This window comes from Pleurodeles waltl, chromosome 5, assembly GCF_031143425.1.
Source record: "Pleurodeles waltl isolate 20211129_DDA chromosome 5, aPleWal1.hap1.20221129, whole genome shotgun sequence".
In the NCBI taxonomy this organism is placed as follows: Eukaryota; Metazoa; Chordata; class Amphibia; order Caudata; family Salamandridae; genus Pleurodeles; species Pleurodeles waltl.
The window spans coordinates 473308335-473328210 of record NC_090444.1 but is presented as its reverse complement, the minus strand read 5'-3'; the positions used below and the strand labels follow the sequence as shown (position 1 = coordinate 473328210).

General features: G+C 43.2%; 1 protein-coding gene across 3 annotated transcripts in view; it reads left to right on the top strand.

Annotated features, from left to right (window-relative positions):
• The window catches only part of MTHFD1L (methylenetetrahydrofolate dehydrogenase (NADP+ dependent) 1 like), a 1484080-nt gene that overhangs the window by 1174402 nt on the left and 289802 nt on the right, over positions 1-19876 (top strand). For all 3 annotated transcript variants that reach the window (XM_069234289.1, XM_069234288.1, XM_069234290.1), the window contains one exon: positions 7268-7420. In XM_069234289.1, the coding sequence (XP_069090390.1) occupies positions 7268-7420 (153 nt within the window). The remainder of the gene's footprint in view (positions 1-7267; positions 7421-19876) is intronic.

Here is a 19876-nt window from a genome sequence, read left to right as displayed (position 1 = left end):
AATCATACAACAAATACTGTCAACAGTATTGGGGTATGATTCCAACATATTTGATACCAAACATGCCCAGGTTTGGAGTTACCATTATGTAGCTGGACACAGGTAGTGACCTCTGTCCAGTACACGGGTAAAATGGCTTCACCGCACTTACAAATTCCAGTGTAATGGAGCTGGAGTTCATAGAGGTACCTCTGCTCATGCAGGAGTGCCCTCACACACAGGTACCTGCTCCCTGCCCTTTGGCCTAGGGCGGCCTACCATACGGGTGTCTTACAGTGACCTGGTGCAGTGACCTGTAGTGAAAGGGTGCATGCACCTTTTCATGCAGGCCCCAATGGCAGGCATGCAGACACATTTTGCATGGGCTTCCATGGGTGGCAGAATACATGCTGCAGTCCGGGGGGGGGGGGGGGCAGGAGTCCCAATGCCCTGGATACGTAAGTGCCATATACTAGGGACTTACATGGGGGCTCCAGTATTCCAGTTGTGGGATGTGCAAAGTCCTAAGCAACCAAATTTAGAGGGAGAGAGCACAATCACTGGGGTCCTAGTTAGCAGGATCCCAGTGAAAACAGTCAAAAAGTGGGGGTAACCATGCCAAAAAGAGGGTACCTTCCTACACATAGTACAAGTGTTTGTGTTTTCTCGTCTGAAGGGAGGTAATAGTATTATCTGCAGGGCTTCCCGAATCATCACCTGCACACCTGAGGACCATCTTCCATGCTGCAGTTTGTGTGGTGTTCAGACCCAAGAAATTAGACCAAATCACCCCATCTTAAGACTGGCTCTTTCTGGAAGGAATAATTATCCTTTTATTAGGATGCATAGCTCACAAAGCAATTTGGTCTGGCCTCCCATTTTATGTTAAAGATAAACTTAATACCAAGAAAGTCACAGGCCCATCAGCAGCAAAACTTGCTTAATGTTGCAGTTGCCCGCAGTCGCGAAAACCAAAAGTCTGCTTTCTGTTTGCCTTTCATAATATGAGTGCACATCCGATTGAACCAAGGCCTTCTGGCATTCAGAAGGGGGTTGAGGACTACCCTCTTCAGACTTAGCTGGGGCCACTTGAATTATGCATCTGTTGAGCTGTGGCGATGTTCGCATATTTATACATTTGCCACATTTGCCACGCAATCCATCATCTGTTACATAATCTGCAGATTTTAACTGAAAAATTGCATCTTGTTCAAACAGTTCAAAAGTCACTAAAAATGCAGAAACATGCATTGCAGTGCAGTGGAAGGCCCTTTGTAAACGCTGACTAGTTACATTTTTTGTTGCTATATTGCTGTATTTGAGTGTTAAACCTGGTACTAATGAGGTGCACCAATGCCCAAACGATGCCAGCAAGTTTGAAAGTGACAAAATAATGAAGTAGTACTTTTGCAAAATGTGCCACACTACACCACATAATTTGCCTTTTCTTGCTGCATAATTTACTCAAACCTGCCTTATAATGGGACCTTCCCCTACCTCGTAATTCCAGTGGTCCTGACTGTACCTTTCAAGCTGTCTTTCCTGACTTGATCTTGTTTTGTTTATTATACGTGCTGTGCTTGTGCATCAGATATAGAAGCAACCTAATGAGAACTAAAAATAATTGTATCGTTGTCCTACTTAGTTGGACCTCATGTGCCTGGTGGATTCTGTTAAATGCTTGATAGGATGAGAGATCAGCACTGTGCCTCACATGCGAAGGCTTTGCCTGGAGATTTAGAAAGTGTGTGTGAGAAATTAGATTGATTCATGGGAGTGAGAGCCCTCCTCATGCAACAACCACAATCTCTTTCAAGGTGAAACCCAAAAAGTCAAACTCGCCTGTGCTTTTTCTGGCTGTTTCACACAAAGCAGTTAGGCAACACAATAAAGAATCTATACCAATTTAGAAAAATAGAATACAATTTAATTCATTTGCACCAAAAAGACAAAACTCTAATCAGTAGAACTGGACAGTTGCAATGTTAAAGATTTAGATAAAAATAGTGCCAAGAAACACAAAGTGCAGCTATGGGTATCGGGTCATAGTGGACCAGGAGGAACTCACGAGTTCAGGCCGACCACGATGGAGAATGGGCCAGGTACAGGCCCACTGAGAATTGTACCTCATGTCCTGGATGTGGGATGTTGGGCCTCACAGAGGTGGTTCTGAGGAGTGATGCGGGGGTCCTGTTTATAGTTGTGTAACGCTGTGTCAGTTCAGAGGCAGAACTGCGAGGTGAGGTTTGCTCCACTTTGCGTTGCGCTGCATCAGTTCTGATGGGGAGCTGTGAGAATCGTGTGTTGAGTTGTCATGCTGCATTGGTTTTGCTGAGGGACTGCAAGGGCTGAGTCTCATTGCTTCTGTTATGATGGGGAACACAGCTGGACTGCCAAGGCACCTTTATCACCACTTCCAAGGGTCCAGGACTAGGAAGGCACCACCAGAGGGTTTTAGTTATCACTGTAGACAGAGTCCAGGTGCAGGGTTCAAGGTTATTGACACCCTTGGAGTCACTCTGGTGGTCGTGGGTTCAATGTACAGAATCAGTCTTTTTTCCTCTGGCAGTAGGGGCAGCAGAGCAGCCCTTCCTGCAGCAGGACAGCAGAGAAGTTTTTCTTCTGAGTCTTCCAAAGGTCCATAAGTGATCTGAAGAGTTGGGTCCGAGGGTCCAATATTTATACCTGGTGCCTGCTTTCAAGTGGAAAAAGCTTCTGGAAATTCTCCTTAAAGAAGTGTCTGGAAATTCCTACCTCACTGCCCTTGTTTGTCTGTCTGAGGGCACAATAGGCCATCGTAAAGTCCTTTGTGAGTATGCTGGGTCAGTGCCTTTGAAGTGCAGGAGTGTTTGGCGTTAGGTGTGCATCCTCTTTCAACCAGGAGAGTCCTTCCTGCCATCACCCAGACCCTCTATTATGATATTGTCTGGGAGGAATACACAAAGACCATTTGCCAGCAACACCTAGTCATGTGCCCCAGGAGCCAGCTGCATGCACCAGCTGCAGGTACCAAATCAAATGGTTAGAACAAGAAAATGCTAAATTTCTAAATAGTGGCATTTTCATAATTGTGACTCAAAATTCAAATTTACCATTAAACATGGTTTTTAATTATAATTCTTTAGAGACCAAACTCAACATTCCGATCTACTCCAAATCAAAAGTTAGCACTTACTAAATGTAATAAGGTGTCCAATGTTAACCTACGGAAGAGGTAGGCCTTGCAATAGTGAAAAACGAATGTGAGCATTGTTCACTCCAGAACCTGTAAATCTTAAAACTACATGTCCAACTTTTGAAATACAACACAGCCTGCCCTGTGGGCTGTTTAAGGCCTACCCTAGGCGTGACCTATAAGTACTAAAAAGGAAGGTATAGGCCTAGCAAAAGGTTTATTTTGCCAGGTCGAAACGGCAGTTTAAAACCGCACACACAGGCTGCAGTGACAAGCTGGAGGCTTGTTTAGAAGGCTGATTAAGTGGGTGGCACAATTAGTGTTGCAGGCTCACTAGCAGCATATAAAATACACGTATCACCTCTTTACTCTGGTCTTAAAAGTACATTTAATGTGCTAAGTGGGCGTAAGCTTGATTTACCATGTTTAAAGGAGAGATCACATGCACTTAAGCACTAGTTAGCAGTGGTAAAGTGCACAGTTCCTAAAAGCCAACAAAAGCTGGTTCAGAAAACAAGAGGGTGAAGACAAAGTTTGGAGATGACCCTGCAGAGAGGTCTAGAGCCAGCGGTGTGCTTATGTTTTTTCACAGCAGGATAGGCTTTAACATTCCACTTCCATGTAGAACGTAGAGGAGTAAATGTTGGTGATGACATTTCTTTGCAAGAATTGTTGCCCATGGAGTGGAAAGAGATTCCTACAATATTGTTCACTGCAAGAAACATTGCTCATATCATGGGAACCTTTGGGCCTGTCAGTCGAAAAACACACAAACTCACACACATCCCAAATATACAGACCAGCCTAGACACACCCACCTACCCTACCAAATACAACAGGGTCCCTTTACCTTGTCATTCGAAAACCGATAAATAGTGGGGGCTATTCATTGTGTAGCTGTCACCTGGCCCCATGAATCGGAGATGGAGGTCTGGGTATTCTGAACTAATTTTAATATAGGTGTATCCATTGTTTTTATGCTGCTGTTCCAGTATGTGATCTATTCTCTGAATAACATATAGCTGTCAACATCTGATCTGAATAGATCGATCATGTAGCTCAGTCTGTAATGAATTGATCCATTTAAGAACAGTTTGGTATGTCCAATGTTAAAGGATACATCATGCCTTGGGTATGAGATGAGGAAGAAACATCTGTTTGTGAAGGTGGTGCACATTAAGAACCATTAGTTTGAGTTCTTAATTCTTTTTATTTTGTCTGCTTTCTTATTTATTAGGAGTGTTTATATTGTTACCTTTGCCAGACTCTGGTTGTCAAGCACCCCATGGTCACTAAATATGTTGGACTAAATTTGCTGAAGCAATTATAGTGCAGAATATATAGAACTTTTGAGGTTCAAAATCGTGTTCATATGTAAGACACTACTCAAAGTGGTATAACAAATGACAGGAAATAAATGATTTGCGTAATCTTTAATGTACAACTTCTACTATTTATAATAGGTCTGTGGCTTGTGAATTAATCTTAATCTGCCCACCAAACATTAAAAAAAACGAGTAGGTCAAACTTTAAAGAATGTAGGTGGGTTAATTGACTATGGATTTCGTAATGTGTGGTCTCCATATATTTAAATAATATATTTTTTTTAGATACATCTAATATTGTTCACCACTGCACCTTTAAAATGGCTTCCATACATCCCTTTTTACCACATTTGAATCACTGGCAAGAAGACTAAACAGGTACACAAAATCTGTAGGCTAGACCTTTTCCTCTGACTACCATCAAGTACATCAATGAAAGGCACTCATCTATGAGGAGATGAGTGTTGTGTTTCATATAGCTTCCTTTTTATGTCAACTTTACCAGCATTTACTCATTGTTGCACCAAAGCATTGATATGTGAAATAAAAGTGGATGCAGAATGACCTCAAAAAGGAAATTTTACTTACTAAGCAGAGTAACTGTCACTACTGTGAATAAGAAACCTCCATTTTGAGTTGAGGGAAGAGGTAAAAGAGAAGGGTGTTAGTAACCAAGATTTTAAATGAGGCGGCACACAGGTGGAGCATCAGGGCACTAGCCGGTCACCATTCCTGGGAGCTGCTTTTCGGTTTTCTTTTTGAGTCATGGATGGATGTTGACACTGTGGTGCTGAACATGACACTTCCTTAGGTGGTGGAAAAAATCTCCAGAGCGGGGATTGGACCTGTGCCCGATGCCAGACCTACATATTTTTGTCAGTTTGAGTGTGCCCTCCTCCCCATCAGATCAAAGAGCTGTTACGATAATTGTGGATTAGCACTCATGCACCAGTCGGCCTGGATTCATCAGCCTAGTGGACCGACTCTACATACACTGTAGAGATTTCTGAACATGAAGGAACATTGGGGGTTCAATGTGAATCTCTCGATAAACCCAGCATGACTCTTCAAAGCCCACTGTAGTGAGGAAGAAGACTACTGGGAAAGGCAATGAGATGCTGCCACAGCTGTAAGTTGCAGAATGGTCCCTCTGATAGACTCAATACCTTAGCAAGAAAAGGGAATGTTGAGTACTGGACTGGGTGACTTGCTTGCAAAGATGCATGACAGTGGCCAGAGAAATGCTCAAAATGTTCCCTTTTGAGGTCCTCCCTGCACTACCAAGGAGTCTCTGGTAAACAGCATAAAACCTCCTAACTCCAGTGACCTTAATTTAACTTGGGAGAATCCATTAAGATGGCAGTAGTGTGGCATTAGCTGAAATCCACCTGGTGAATTTATTCTACGACGTCCTCCAGGGATGGCATGATGGACGACATGACAGGCAATGTCTCCAAACATGAATTTGAAGTGGGTCATCTGATTCAGCAAGTTTCCAAAGAGTCAATGCTGCGGGTTGTATATGCCAATACCTAAAGGTGAAGTTGCTTGGTTTTATATGTTCCTACGACAATGTCCCAATTAAAAACAAAGGTTGAGTTTCTGGAGATGCGGGGTGTGTACCAGTGGATGTGTGGATGGCAATGCAGATATTCTTAAGGTTTATGTGTTCCCAAGAGAAACCTAGCTGGCATTCTTCGAGTAGAGCTAACAGTCCCCAGCAGTGTGAACTGATCACCAGGACTGCAATGGAAGAGAAGAACCTGGTTTTAAAAGAAGGTATGATCCTCATTTTTCAGGCTTCTTTTGCATTACCCAAATGAAAAGTCTAGAGCTACAGTCAGTATTAAAGGAACTGTTGTCCTGAATTTTTGACGCTTCCCCTGATTTCCGGCAGAGCTGGAGGTGAAATATGAAGGACAAGTGCACATATTCTCCCAGCCTAGTGTGTCCTGTGAGTTCCTTGATCAACAGAAGGACCATCTAGATAGATCTGATAATGATAATCCTCTGCAAGTCCTGTCTATCGATTTTCTTGTTAAGATCTGTCACTGTGTATTTGCTTTAAGACCTTTCCTTCCAGAAGCTTGAGTTCTTGTGGGTATTTGTACAACACCTCACTGGAGGATGGCATTCTCTTATGTTCAGTGAAAAAGCTGTTAGTTTTAAAGATGAGACTCCGTTGCCTTCCAACCTCCCAGTTCGCCACCCATGAACCCCATTCCCCAGTTTAAGCCAGGAAATGTTACCATTGCCCATAAGAAGTATGTGAGAACCTGTTGCCTGAGATGATCAAAATGAATTCCCTTCATTGCATTCACTTGGACCATAAATATATGTTGTATCCTTCTTGGTAATGTTGTTCCTGTCTCTCTATTAGAAATTATTTTCATCTAAAGGAAAGGCCACTAGGATGCTTTTGGATGAGGCACATTACATAGAGATAAAATAGGCAGCTTGAGGATTTCCCTATGAAATGAGAATTTCTCTATGAATACAGTGAGTATGCTTGACTCCTTAGACTGTGATATGAATTTTATTTTGTCTCAGTCATTAAACAATAACTTAAGAGTTCATCCCAGTTTAATGGAAAGTGTAATCTCCTAGCTAATTCTGAACCTATCACCTTGGAGATAGGATGAAATAATTTCACTATAACACATTAAATGTGATCATTCTGAAGGTACGAATACTTGACCATAGGTTAGTGCTTGACTTTCGAACATGCATTAACCAACGTTGGATTCTTTGCCTAATTGTTCATTTTGATGTTGTACTTTTTTATTAGGGATTTGGAAATCTGCCCATTTGCATGGCAAAAACTCACCTATCCCTTTCCCATCAGTCGGACAAGAAAGGAGTGCCAACAGGGTTCATCCTGCCAATCAGTGATGTGCGTGCCAGCATTGGGGCCGGATTCATCTATCCATTAGTGGGCACAGTGAGTACACCTTTTATTTTTATTGTATTCCCTTTCTGTTATAAAAACAGAATATGTACACTGACAGATTTCCATTTTCTTTGGGCTTTTGTGACATATTTGCTCTTTTTGAGAACATACGAGTTGTCTTTCTCATTCATAATGTTTCGTATATCTGTTAGAGAGTTTTGCTGCAGGTTCCTAAATGGGTAGCTAATTGTAGGAATTGCAATAATGTGATGATTTAGCAATGTTTAAAAAGTTCATTTATTTTGTGTGCATTTTATAAAAGGACTCAACTTAAATGGTAAAAAGTACTATACAGTTAGCAAAATGTACATAAATTGTTCTTGAAATACTGAAATCAAAATAGTAACAAGGTCTGTTTGTGAGAACAGTGGTCTTCCCCAGAGTTCATGGCTGTAATCGTCTGTACTCTGTGCTGTCTGAGGGCTCACTTTATTAGATTTGTTGTGTTACTGGTGTGCTCTTTCTCCAGAAGATCAAGGCTATCTGATAGATACTTCTAGTTGCAGATTCCTTACCTTAGAATTTCCCCCTGGTGTCAGACTGGGGGGAATTCTAAGATAAGGAATCTGCGACTAGAATATGTCTCTACGAGATATTTCGTTACTGAAGGTAAGTAACTTGTACTTTAAGAAAGTAAGTCCTCTCACTGACCAGGTATTTTTCAAATTAGAATGCCTGATGTTTGGTTTCTCTTCATTGTGCTTATAAACCTTTTGAGGAAATTGTTTACTTTAATAGAGCCACCAAAGTCTTAAATTTTGGTAATGTACTCTTTTCAAAATACAGTTAATAAGTACCTTATACACTGAGCATTATACTCATTTTATTCACATGTTCATTCCTCTTTCTGGAGTCTAGAGCTCAGTATTGTGATAAAAGTGGTGATTTTTTTCTGTTTTGACCTCTGGTGCTAAGAAGTGACTGTGAAATAAGAGGTGTCTTTATTTGAGATTCCACGCAGTCTAACTACCTGTACTCTTGATTTAGTTTACTAAAGGGTTGATAGTAATAAATTCTGCGCAGTGGCCTTAATACTTCTCCAGACAGGGACATCACCCCTTGGGCTTTTCAAAGGAAGTCTGTTCACTTTGGTCGTACAAAAAACTGAAGAGGTATTGGGATTTATTGACCCATCACTGATAGAAAGTATATTTTAAACAAACGTTTGCCGCCATTCTCTTCTGTCTCACACCTCTGGTTCTATTTAAAAAGGCTCTTGAAGCTGATCTTACTTGCTTAGGAGAAATGCTTCTCAGGCCGAGCAGTCCACAGATAAATTTGCTAACTTGACCCCCTGACCAATCCCGGACATGACATCACTGAACCATATATATAGCTCCACCCAGGCATACTGACCTCAAGTCCATATTTTTTTGCACCCTTCAGTCCGGTGTTATATGGCATTGTGCCATTCAGCTTGCCTCCCTCGAAGATTTCCTGGTTTAAAGCTTTGTCATTCCTGCAGCCAGTAGATATGAATTTCGGAATCTCATGACATTGGTCTCTGATGTTTGGAACCCAAAAACGACTACCGGTCCTGTGAAAAATGTGGCCTTATACACACCAAGCCTACCTAAGAGTGGTAGGCAAAGCTCTTCATTGGTCTGTCCCTCAGCGAATGCCAAGCCATTCTTTGATCTAGATCCCACTCCAGATCTCAATTTAAACTCCATTTACAGGTAAGTCTTTGAGGTGGGCAGCCTCCAATGACAAGCTTCTCGACATTGAACCGGTTTGTGGCTTTTCCAGTTGAAGTTTTTTTTTCCAAGTGGTAGGGTTTTTTTTGTTCCGCAACTCTACCTCAACATTTTCTAAGTCTGTCTGCTCTACATACAGCAAGTATGGGAACCGGTTCCCATGCTGGGTTCAGTGCCCAGCACTCCATTCCTGGAGTTTGTGGTTAGCTCCCTCGTCAGTGGCTGATCATGCTGAAGGAGGACTCCGTATCTTGTACAAAATGTGTTGCATTTTCTGAAGATGAAAGCCATTTTGGCTAGATTCAAATGTAAGGCACAGCAGGCAACTGAGGAATCCAGAAACAGACCCTTGCACTGAGATCAGTATTCTGGGCGATTGGATGAGATCTTTGACTCATTTTCTAACCACATGCAGATGCCTAACAAAATCTACCATGATGATGGCAGCAGTCTTCTCCCCACTATGGAACTGATAATGATGGCCATTTGGCCCTGCAGAATATTCCCTGCAGAATGTCAGTAGGCTACATTCTTAACTGTGTCTGAGGTGGTGTTGGAAATTCCCATTTCTGCAGGGTTATCCCCAATTTTATTGCCTTTCTCTTCCTATTTTTCTGACCCTCTTTTTGCTGGCTTTAGGACTCTCAGCACTTCACCACTGCTAATCAGTGCTAAAGTGCATGTGCTCTCTCCCCTAAAACTTGGTTTTATTGAATTACTCCTATTTGGCTTATTTAATTTATCTGTAAGTCCCTTTTAAAGTGGTATACCATATACCCAGGGCCTGTAAATTAAATGCTACTAGTGGGCAAACAGCGCTGACTGACCACCTACAGAAGTAGCCTTTTAAATTTGTCTCAGAACTGCCAGTCCAGCGCCTGCATGAGCAGTTTACTCCTACACTTGACGTTGCCAGTCAAACTACTTGCCAAGGCCTAAACTCCCTTTTTACTACACCTAAGTCACTCTAGCAGGACCTAGTTAGCCATATGGGCAGGGTGCTGTGTATGTAAAAGGTAGGACATATGTTGTTATGAGTTACTTGTCCTGGCAGTGACAACCAGCCTATTTTGTTTTTCACTACTGAGTATTGCTCCTCTCATAGGTTTGCATTGGGAATTCCTATATATACATATACATATGTGGTAATTTCTGCACTGTAAGGAGTAAGCATGGGCAAGTTTGGAATGGTAGTGAGAAATCCTGCTTACTGGTGTGGGTCGGTTTTACATTACCGTTTTAGAAATAACACTTTTAGAAAGTGGGCATTTCTCTGTGCTTATAACTCTTATGCTTTGCAGCCTGACTCCAATCCACATCTAGGGCAGGGTGACAGCTCCACTTCGTACATACTCCCTAGTCAGCCATCTATGAGGGAGGGCTAGGTGTGAAAGGGTTACATCTGCATTCATCTACATATTGATGGTCTTTCTGGGCTGGGAGCGAGGGCAGGGTTGGACTTGACACTTCTATAGGCTTTGTCCTGCCCTCACAAAGGCAGCTCCTTTACCCCCTATTGGTGTCTGGAGCCAGAGCAGGGCGGGGGGGGGGAATTCTTGGAGCTGTTCCAGGGGTGTGGAATTTAATTAAATATCTACTCGTCCATGGGACTGGTTGCTTCCTAAATCAACCTGCCCTGTAAAAAACTATACTTGTCCCTGTGGTGCCATGTAGTGTAGTGATAAATTATGGCAGCAATCTAATTATGTAAGAGCTCTGATAAGAGCCACTCTGATTATACCAGGGCTGTTACTATAGAAGGGCTTGAATACTTGTAATTTCAATCCCTACTACCGCAATTGCCTTATTTTGCCATCTTTCTGCATATCTTCATACCGTTAATGGAAAAAGCAATAGTTCCAGGGTTGGAATGTCTTTGAGTCTGCAAACCTACTAACATGCATGTTTTAAGGATTTTCACCAACTCTTCTCTAATCTTTTCCCATAATGAGAAAGGTTGGAAATGTACTCCTGACAATGGCAGAAGTAGAAGTTCTTCCAGGTTTGGGATAAAAGTGGATGGAGGGAAGGTGAACTTGTAAATGCTCAATAGATTTTCACATGAGTAAATCTACTCATGTATATTTGCTCATGCTAAAATACAATTCACAAATATTTTCTAGGAGTACAATTTCCTGGTTCTCTTCTGTAAGCTCATGGGAATTCATGAAAAACCACAAATTCAATACCATAGGTGCACTTTTGTGACTTTCTTTAAGAATTGGGTCCCTAATTAGGTCTGGCATTAACAAAGACACTTTGTTTATATTAAACTTTTATTGCTCTCTCTATCGGCTGGCTTTACTGTGAGTAATCACATTCTGCTATTCCACAAGGAGCATACTGGCACACAAAGTAGTTTTGTTAAGTGCCAGAAACTACTGCGGCAACCAGTGGGGTAATGAAACTGGAAGCCCTCCCCCCTGCAAAGTACATGGAGGGCACCCCCTCCAGATTCACTCAGGGCAGGTGCTGTGCTGAGGGGACCCCTTGGAGGGGGGGCTGCAGGGCCTTTGTTACACCACTGGTGGCAATGTGTGCTTTTTGAGACCAAAAACATTTTTTTCTATTTTCTAGTGTTTGTTACAATGGTGAGAGCCTGGCAGTTCCCACAACAATAATGTGTTACAAAAGCCATGTCAAAACAAGACACACATTGATGAAATCAAAAGACTCGCAAAAAATGTCGGATTGGTTGGCTTTGCCAGTGCCTGTTTATTTTCATGCTTCCCATACTCTTGTTGAAAATGGTTTCACTGATTTTCCATTAGGAATTTGTTTTTGACATACTAGCATGCATCAACAGATTTTACTTAATGACACTTCAAAGAAATAGCACCTAACATTTCATTCTAGCAAAGTGTTTTTCCTACATGCATTTTTTTCTGAACATTTTATTTTGAAAGCAAAGAATCATCACTTTTGCTTACAGGTTTCTGCAAACATTTACATCTAATCAGAGCATTCTGGGAGCATTATACTTTGCCTCATATTGGCAAACCTTTCAAACGTGTGTACTCCTTTTTCTTTTTTTTTTTTTTTTTTTTATTACTGGAACCAGTGTCTGTAGTGACCTTAAAATGTTTATTTACAGCACTCACCCTAATAATTAAGGCTTTTCATAAATGAAACATAAATACAAGTTTGAATCGTATTAACATATGGACACACATATTACCTCCACTGCAGACAATTCCCTTCTTTATAAACTGGCAACCAAATGGTTTGTGATGCAGGGGATGGGGCTACTTGACCCAAGGACAAAATAAACATGAAAACTTGTTGCCCTTGACCCCAAACAATATGTCTCGGGCGATAGGAATTCCACATCCCTGTGGTCAGATCTGGCTGGAACCTTCTCTTGCCTTCTAGAAGCTGGGCACCTGTAGTATAAGTAGAGAGGCTCTCACCCCATGAATTTTAGAGCACTGTTTGAACTGGGACTGAACCTCTGCTTGAAGGACTTCTGCACTGCGCAGAGGATTCTTCCTGACTGCTCTTCTATTGTTGCCCTGCTACCTGATGCTTCTGGGTGGCATAGACTCACTGGATATTTTTTCTGCTTGTTGCCCTGCTGCCAACTACTCCCTGATTCTGGACTATCTAGGCACTGCTGGACTGCCAGGAGGGACTGCCGGTAATTGCTTCAGTGGTGCTAGCCTGCCTGTCTACTGCTGCCTGCCTTGTGTTCACCCTGCCAGTGTTCTCCTAGAGGCCAGTGCAGGGTTAATGCTGCTTGTGACTCCCTGCCCCCCGTGTGCCCCTTGCCCAGTGCTCCCAGTGCAAGGAACACGTCTTGGATAACTGCCTTGTTTGTTTACAAGCACTTCATTTTCTAAGGTGTGGCACCAAGTGCAGGGAGAACACTTCATTCTATTTTTATTACTTCGGACCTCTAGTGCAGGGGGAGCACTGCCTTTGTCTTAAAGAGAGCCCTGCTGCCTTTTCAAGAGTAGGGGGAGCCCCGCTCTCCACTGGCCAAAACAGTCAGGGCCCCCCTAGTCACAAAACTGCCACCGGGACTGCCTGAAGAAAGCGCTGCTCCTGAGGGTCGGGACAGTAGCTCTCCCCACTGCTCAGGGCCACCAGCGTCCCCCTGACAAGGACGGGGAGCAAGTATTGTAGGCTTCCTTGCTGGAAGAGTCGGCCACCTCTACGCTCCTTCGGGGGTGGCCCTGTGCCAGTAACAATGGCAATATTGTACCTTGGCAGCTGCCATCACCCTCTTGGAGCACAGGGGACCCGATAAGGTTTCCTGCTGAATCCCACTGCCTCTACAGTGAGCGCCCCCCCCCATGTGGGCTCATACCCAGTAACGCTTGCTGTCTTTTGGTGGCAACACTGGGGAAATCGTGGATGAAGGTTCCTCCTCACCCCACCCAACCATCAGGAAGCTGCCGCCTTTAGAAAAACTACCATATGGTCCCTAGAGGCAACGAAGGTAGTTTGTACATTAGCCTCTTGCTGTATGTTTCATGGGCAAAAGGGAATTTCTGTTCACCTGATTTTTTGTTTGTTTGTCATTTTGGTTGTCATGGGATATTAGGGCCATGAGGGGCATATTCCAGGGAACATTATCATAATATTTGGTGTTGCGGGGTAAACTTAGAAGTAAGGCCCTGAGGATGGCATCAAATCTTCACTAGGACTACACTAGATTACCGCATTGAGCATAGTAGGTGCACAGATGCTCTGGTGCCCTACACTTTATTCTAAGTGCATCCCAGCACACTAGGCTTGCCAGAATTTACCCTATAGCATGTAGTACGAGAGCAAGTACGCTACAACCTATGTATATAACATTTATTCATCTGACCTTTTTCTGTCCTTTTATTTGTCTTGTGATGTCAGTACAGCGAGGGATATCCCATGGCACCTTGCTAGAATACTTGGTCATTATAAAAGGTTACTCAGGCATTTGTCTTAGCTAGGTTCAGAAAAGTTACTGTAACATTGCTAATAGGAGGGTCAGGTGTTTTTTCCTGCTACATTCCATGCTCTGATGTTACTACTTATGTCGTTTTGCCTTACACTGCCAGAATTATGAGTATGACCACAGAATGTACATAATGTGCACAGTCATTGTTGGTTTATGTAGAGACTGTTGTGCAGGTACTGTGATAACTCACAAAGTATATATTAGGCTTATGTTGTTTGGGTCCCAATGAAATGCACAGGATTGGACTCTTATACCCATTTCTTATACTTTGTGTTGGTGCTGGTCTGTGGGATATGGTTATAACATAAAATACCTATTTTTGTATATAATCCTGTGTGGACTCTTTTGTGGTGTATTCTCTTGTGCCACTGACCTCCGAGGATAAGCTTGACTGATCTGTGCCAAACTACTGAGGCTGAGCACAGGTTATCTTTGGTGTGTAACTTACTCAGCCTGACTAGAGTGGTGGTATCTGCCTAGCTGAGAAGCATACCCTAGTCAACCAGAAACCCCATTTCTAACACGTGGTCTGTATTGTTGTTTGCTCCTGCCCTCACTAAGGAGATGCTTTCTTTTTTTTTATGGTTGTTTTGCTTAAGTCTGCTGAGGTTTTTAAATTTCCATTACTGGTCGTGGAAAATTGAGCACACGTCCTCATAGAAATCCTTCAAACTTTACATTTTGACTTTGATTCAGTTCAATAAATCTTGAATGGACCCCATATTGGTCATATGAAGGAAACCATCTTCCTCTCCTGCTGTGAACAACCAGGTTACCTATATATATAGTTGCGCAAGGTGATCCGAAGTTCTTGATTGATCACCCTTCCCAATAGAGTCCTATTGTGAAAGCTGCTTCTTCCTTTAAAGAGATTCCTGTCTTTTTCCCTTCCACTCCATTCTAATTGGGAATCAAAGTGGATTGAAGCAAAGAAGAACGTGGTCTTTTCTTTGGGCAGCCTAGCCATTCAGTCCAGTAACGTGCCCTCTGGTCCATTACTCCCTTGCTTTGTGGGAGATGGCACAAATTATTGTTTAGATTTTTCCCCACCACCACCTGATCATTTTGCTGAAATGGTACGTGATGGGCAGGATATAGCCAAACGGGTCCTCTGCTTTGGATACAGTGGACTCCGTGGCATGGGCCATGTGTTCCTCATTAGTTAGAAATCACCATAAATGAATTGGCGCCAGTGTATTTTTGAGCATTGTCCAGGCGACTGATGAGCATGCCATTTGATGAAGCTTATCTCTTTGGTGATAAGGTTGATTTGGCCAGGAGTACTTCAAGTTAAGGTAGGCCACTGCCTTTTCCCTGGGTCGGACTTCCCCTGTGCAGCAGATTTACCACCAGTGTCGTGGATTCTGCCTTTATGGCGACACCAACCCTCACAACCGGTGCAGCAACCCAATTTGTTTTTTGCAGGTGGTGTGGTAGCTCTAAGGTACGTAAGGAGGACCACAGTCCTCTTCCAACTTTTCCCCTGCCAAAGCAGTTTTGTTCACCCTTGAGGGAACACATGCGGCCTATGCGAGGGAGGAAGTTATTTTCCTTGATCAACTGTAGTCAGTCACAACAGACCGTTAAGCTCTCCACATCATTGAGCGTGGTTATATCATTCCCTAAAGGTCTTGCCATCCCCACACCCTGTTGCTTTGTGTCAAATGGATCAAGCTGCAGGAAGGTCTCCTGCTGCTGAGGAACAAGCCATATAGTCTAAACTTGAGAATAAACTCAGGCAGGCTTGTTACTCCCTGTATTTTCTTGTTCTTAACAAGGATAAGTCTCTTTGTATCATTATGGATTTTTTTACCTTAAACTCTATCCCACTGAGAAATTAAAGATGCTTACCCTCAAGCAAGCCCTGGTAGCAAGACGTCTGAATGGTGCCCATTGATTTGCACTATATATTTTTCATGTACCAACTCTGCATTCACAAAGTGCTTGTATTTTGTGGTGGGCTCCAGGCCTTCTTTCTTTGTCAACATTTGCCCCTAGTGTTTTCTCGAAGATCATGATGGTGGCTACAGCACAGGTTGGGAATCTCTAGTGTTCCTATAATTCAACAATTGTTTTCAGGGCCAATATACCTTCTATTGAATCACTTTCCCACTGCAATCTTACTACTGTTCAACCTGTAATTTTCCATCAACTTCCCAAGCCTCACCTCCAACCTACTCAGTATCTCTTCTGTTGCGGCAGAACTAGACAGTGTCTCCCCTAAGTCCTTCCTGGCTCCCTACCAAGTTTGAGACATTCAGGCTTTGACCCTGATTATTCAGGAGGGAGCTCTTCTGGCTCTAATAGTGCTAGTCCTTTTGGGTGTGCCCACCTCTTACATCTTGCAGTTTCATCCTGCTCATGAGGCACATGCAAGTGCTTCTGTTGTGCCTCTGTTTTCAGACAACATATGGGTCTTGCAGGACATAGCACAGGTCCTGTGGTAGTCGATGGTGACTGAACACCTTGCTAGTGGAAAATCTTTCTGTCCTCCGTCAGTGGCCATGATGGTGATCGGCTCCTCCTCTGTCTGCTGGTGCAGTAATCTCAATTCTTTGGAAAGCAGAGCCTTGTGGTCTCCCATGGAGCGCTGGCCTCACATCAACCTGATCAGGCTTCCACTGATTCACCTGGCCCTCAAAGCTTTCCTGTCTTAATTCTGCAGTAGGTCACTTAAGGTGCTGATGCACAAAACAACCATTTTTTGGTACAGTGGTGTGTCTGGAGGCTCTGAAGCTGTGGTCTTGGGCTAGGTCTCAAAATGTCTAGCTGATTGTACATCATCTGGCAGACTCCCTTAATATTTGTGCAGACAACCTTAGTCATTGTCATCTTGCAGATTAATAGTAGTGGCTTCATTCAGAGGTGTTTCAGTCTATATTTGCCCTCTGGAGCATCTTGGCTGTGGACCTATTTGTCTCTACAAGAACACTTGCTGCCCTTTGTTCTGTTCTCTCCAGTTTCCACTGAGAGGTCGTTGGAAGGTGCATTCTGCCTGAGGGTCGACTTCAGCGCCTCTAAAAGTATCCACCCTTCCCTTTCATTACTCTGATTCTAAGAAACCTGTACCAGAATTGTGCACAGGTGATCTTAATTTAACTGCCCTTCACTCATAGGGGTTTTTTACTTGGATCTGCTCTGCTTAGCTGTATCCTCCTATTCTTCTTCCGCACAGGGCAGATTTTCTTTTGCGCTGGTAAGGACAGGTTCCAAATATGAACTTCAATCGCCTCTATCTTTTTACCTGAAGATTGAGGGGGCAACCTGAGTTCTTTTGATCCTCATACGGAGTTGGTGAATATCATCTTGTCAGCCTGTCGCCCTTTGACTGAGATTGTTTATTCTGGACATTAGTCATGCTTTGTTTCTTAGTGCCCCAAGGAGGAAGTTGATCCCCCAAGGTGTTTATCAGATGTGCTGTGCTTACTGCTATCCATGGCCTGGCAAGGCTTTACTGTGGCACAGTTAATGATTATTTGTCTGTCCTCTGGGCTTTTTTTTATTTGCCCTATTAGCTGTTGATGCCTCCTGTTAGGCATTTTTTGTGGTTGGCTCATTTATTTTCCCCTTAACCGATTGTTATGCCACAATGGGACCTTAATCTGGTGCTCCCTTTGCTAATGGATCCACCTTTTGAGGACATGCACAGTTGTCCTTTGAGGCGGCTGACCCTGAAGACTGTTTTTCTGATCCCCATTACCTCAGCCAGATATGGTAGTGGGATGCAAGCATTATTTGTTGGCGTCCTTTCACTTCATTTTTTTTTCCAGACAAGTTTGTTGTGTAGACTAAGGTGTCTTTCCTAAATAGTCACTGCATCCAATGTTGTTCAATTGACCACTTTTTCAATGTTATATCTGCTTCCTTCTCTCAACAATGAGACTGAAAGAATGCACCATCTGAACCATGACAGGGCTCTGTTTTTACATTAAGAGAAGCCACAAGTTTTGGGTTGATTAACTTTTCCTAACCTACACTGCCTCAGTGAAGACCAAGGCAGTTCAGAAGTAGACAGTTTCCTGCTTGATTATTTTTTTTCCTGGCCTGGTTTGCATATGGCTGGGTCCAAACTAGAATGGCATGGCGAGTAAAAAAAAAAAAAAACTGATGGATTAAACCTGGATCTGTAACTGGGGGTGAATGTTTGATTTGTTCCACCTTCCGTCTATCAGCTGTTCATTTTGCATTTGTCACCCTAAGCAGTAAGGGTATGCCCATACGTGGCTTCTGTGCTCGCTATACCACTAGATTCAAGCTAGCCTTACTGATGAGGGGTGATACCCTGAAACTGACCACAGGATGCTCGTTTCTGGTCCAAGGAAGAGCTGGCTTGGCAGTTCAGGCTGGACTGTTCCCATGGGGATCAGGGTCAAGACTGATTTGCATATGGCTGGGTCTTACTGGAATGGCATGGTGAGCAAAAAAACTGATGGATTAAGCCCATACCTGTGACTGGGGTCAATGTTTGATTTGTTTTGCATTCCTTCCATCTGTTATTTTTCTAAAATGGTAAGGCGGCCACCACACTTTGGACAACTCAATTAAGTTACTTCCTTTTTACACTTGACTATCTCAAGGTAGCAATAGCAAGCAGAGAAGGCTTAACCCCAAGGTGCGGGAGTGGGATTGTGACTCAGATACAGCATAACAAAAAGCCCCACTACCACCGTGCTGGCATCGATGCGACCCTCCGGCATACCAGACTTTGCTTTGTGGCCCCTGGAAAAATGTTGCGAGTACCCATTAGTGTCTGTTAGGGCGCTCCTGAACCTATCAGGTGGATTGTGTGTGTCTACCCCATAGCATCATCTGTGTTTTAGAACATTCTGTCTGTGAGAAGAGAGATGTAAAATATCGAAACGCAAGTCTGTGATGATAAGGTTTATGGAGCTGTCGTTATGTCAACCAACGAAAAATACATATTCTCTAAGCAAAAGGCTGTCGACGCTTATAAAGGTATTTGTCCTGGTTTTAAATGTGTGTTTGGTTTATGTTGGATTGCTTGCTCTATTTGAGAAGTTGCGTGACCTCGACGCTCATGTGGTATCGCATGTTTCTCCCTTAATGCTAACGTATAATTACGTTAACAATGTATGCATGAGAGGAGTTTGAAATGCGAGTGGTATTGTATTTTGGTACATAGATCAAATTTGAACATTCTAATGTGTATTATAGGCATGTTATATTCTGCTAACGGTACATATTAATAAAATAGTCTGTGGTGTCCTCCTCTCTGCCGCTGCATGGATATTGCGCGCGTCCAGCAGGGACAAAGGTTGTGATAGCACTCGCTATCAGCGGCTCTTAAGTAGAGTCTAAGCTGTAGGTTTGCTTTTGTCGGCCTTTAGGCACTACTGCGGCATTTGAGTGGGAGAGAGCTCCGTAGTGCTGCACTTCCTGACGACCGCACATCCCTCCTGTTATCTCATCTTCGCAGAGCACAGCCTCATTTCCTCATGGTGTGGCGCATCGTGTAACGGCGGTAAATATCGGATTTGTTGTTTGACTCTCCTCTGAAACAATCCGCCCTTCAGAGGGCGAAAGGAAGTACTTCCGGCCAAAAAGAGTTCCTGGAATTCAGGAAGCCCTGTCATGTTGGAGTGGCCTTTTGTATGCGTATGATCAGGGCAAAATAGTTCCTTCAAACAAGGATAAGCCAACTTGCTCCGATTTCCTCCGAATACGGATATTTCATGTTGCTTTAACCCTTCAGAAGACTTGTCGGAAAAGCAAGTTGTCTCACATGGTGACACAGGACACAATGTGGTTTATTGGCGTGGTCTCTGACTGTTAACACTTCTTTTCAGCAAG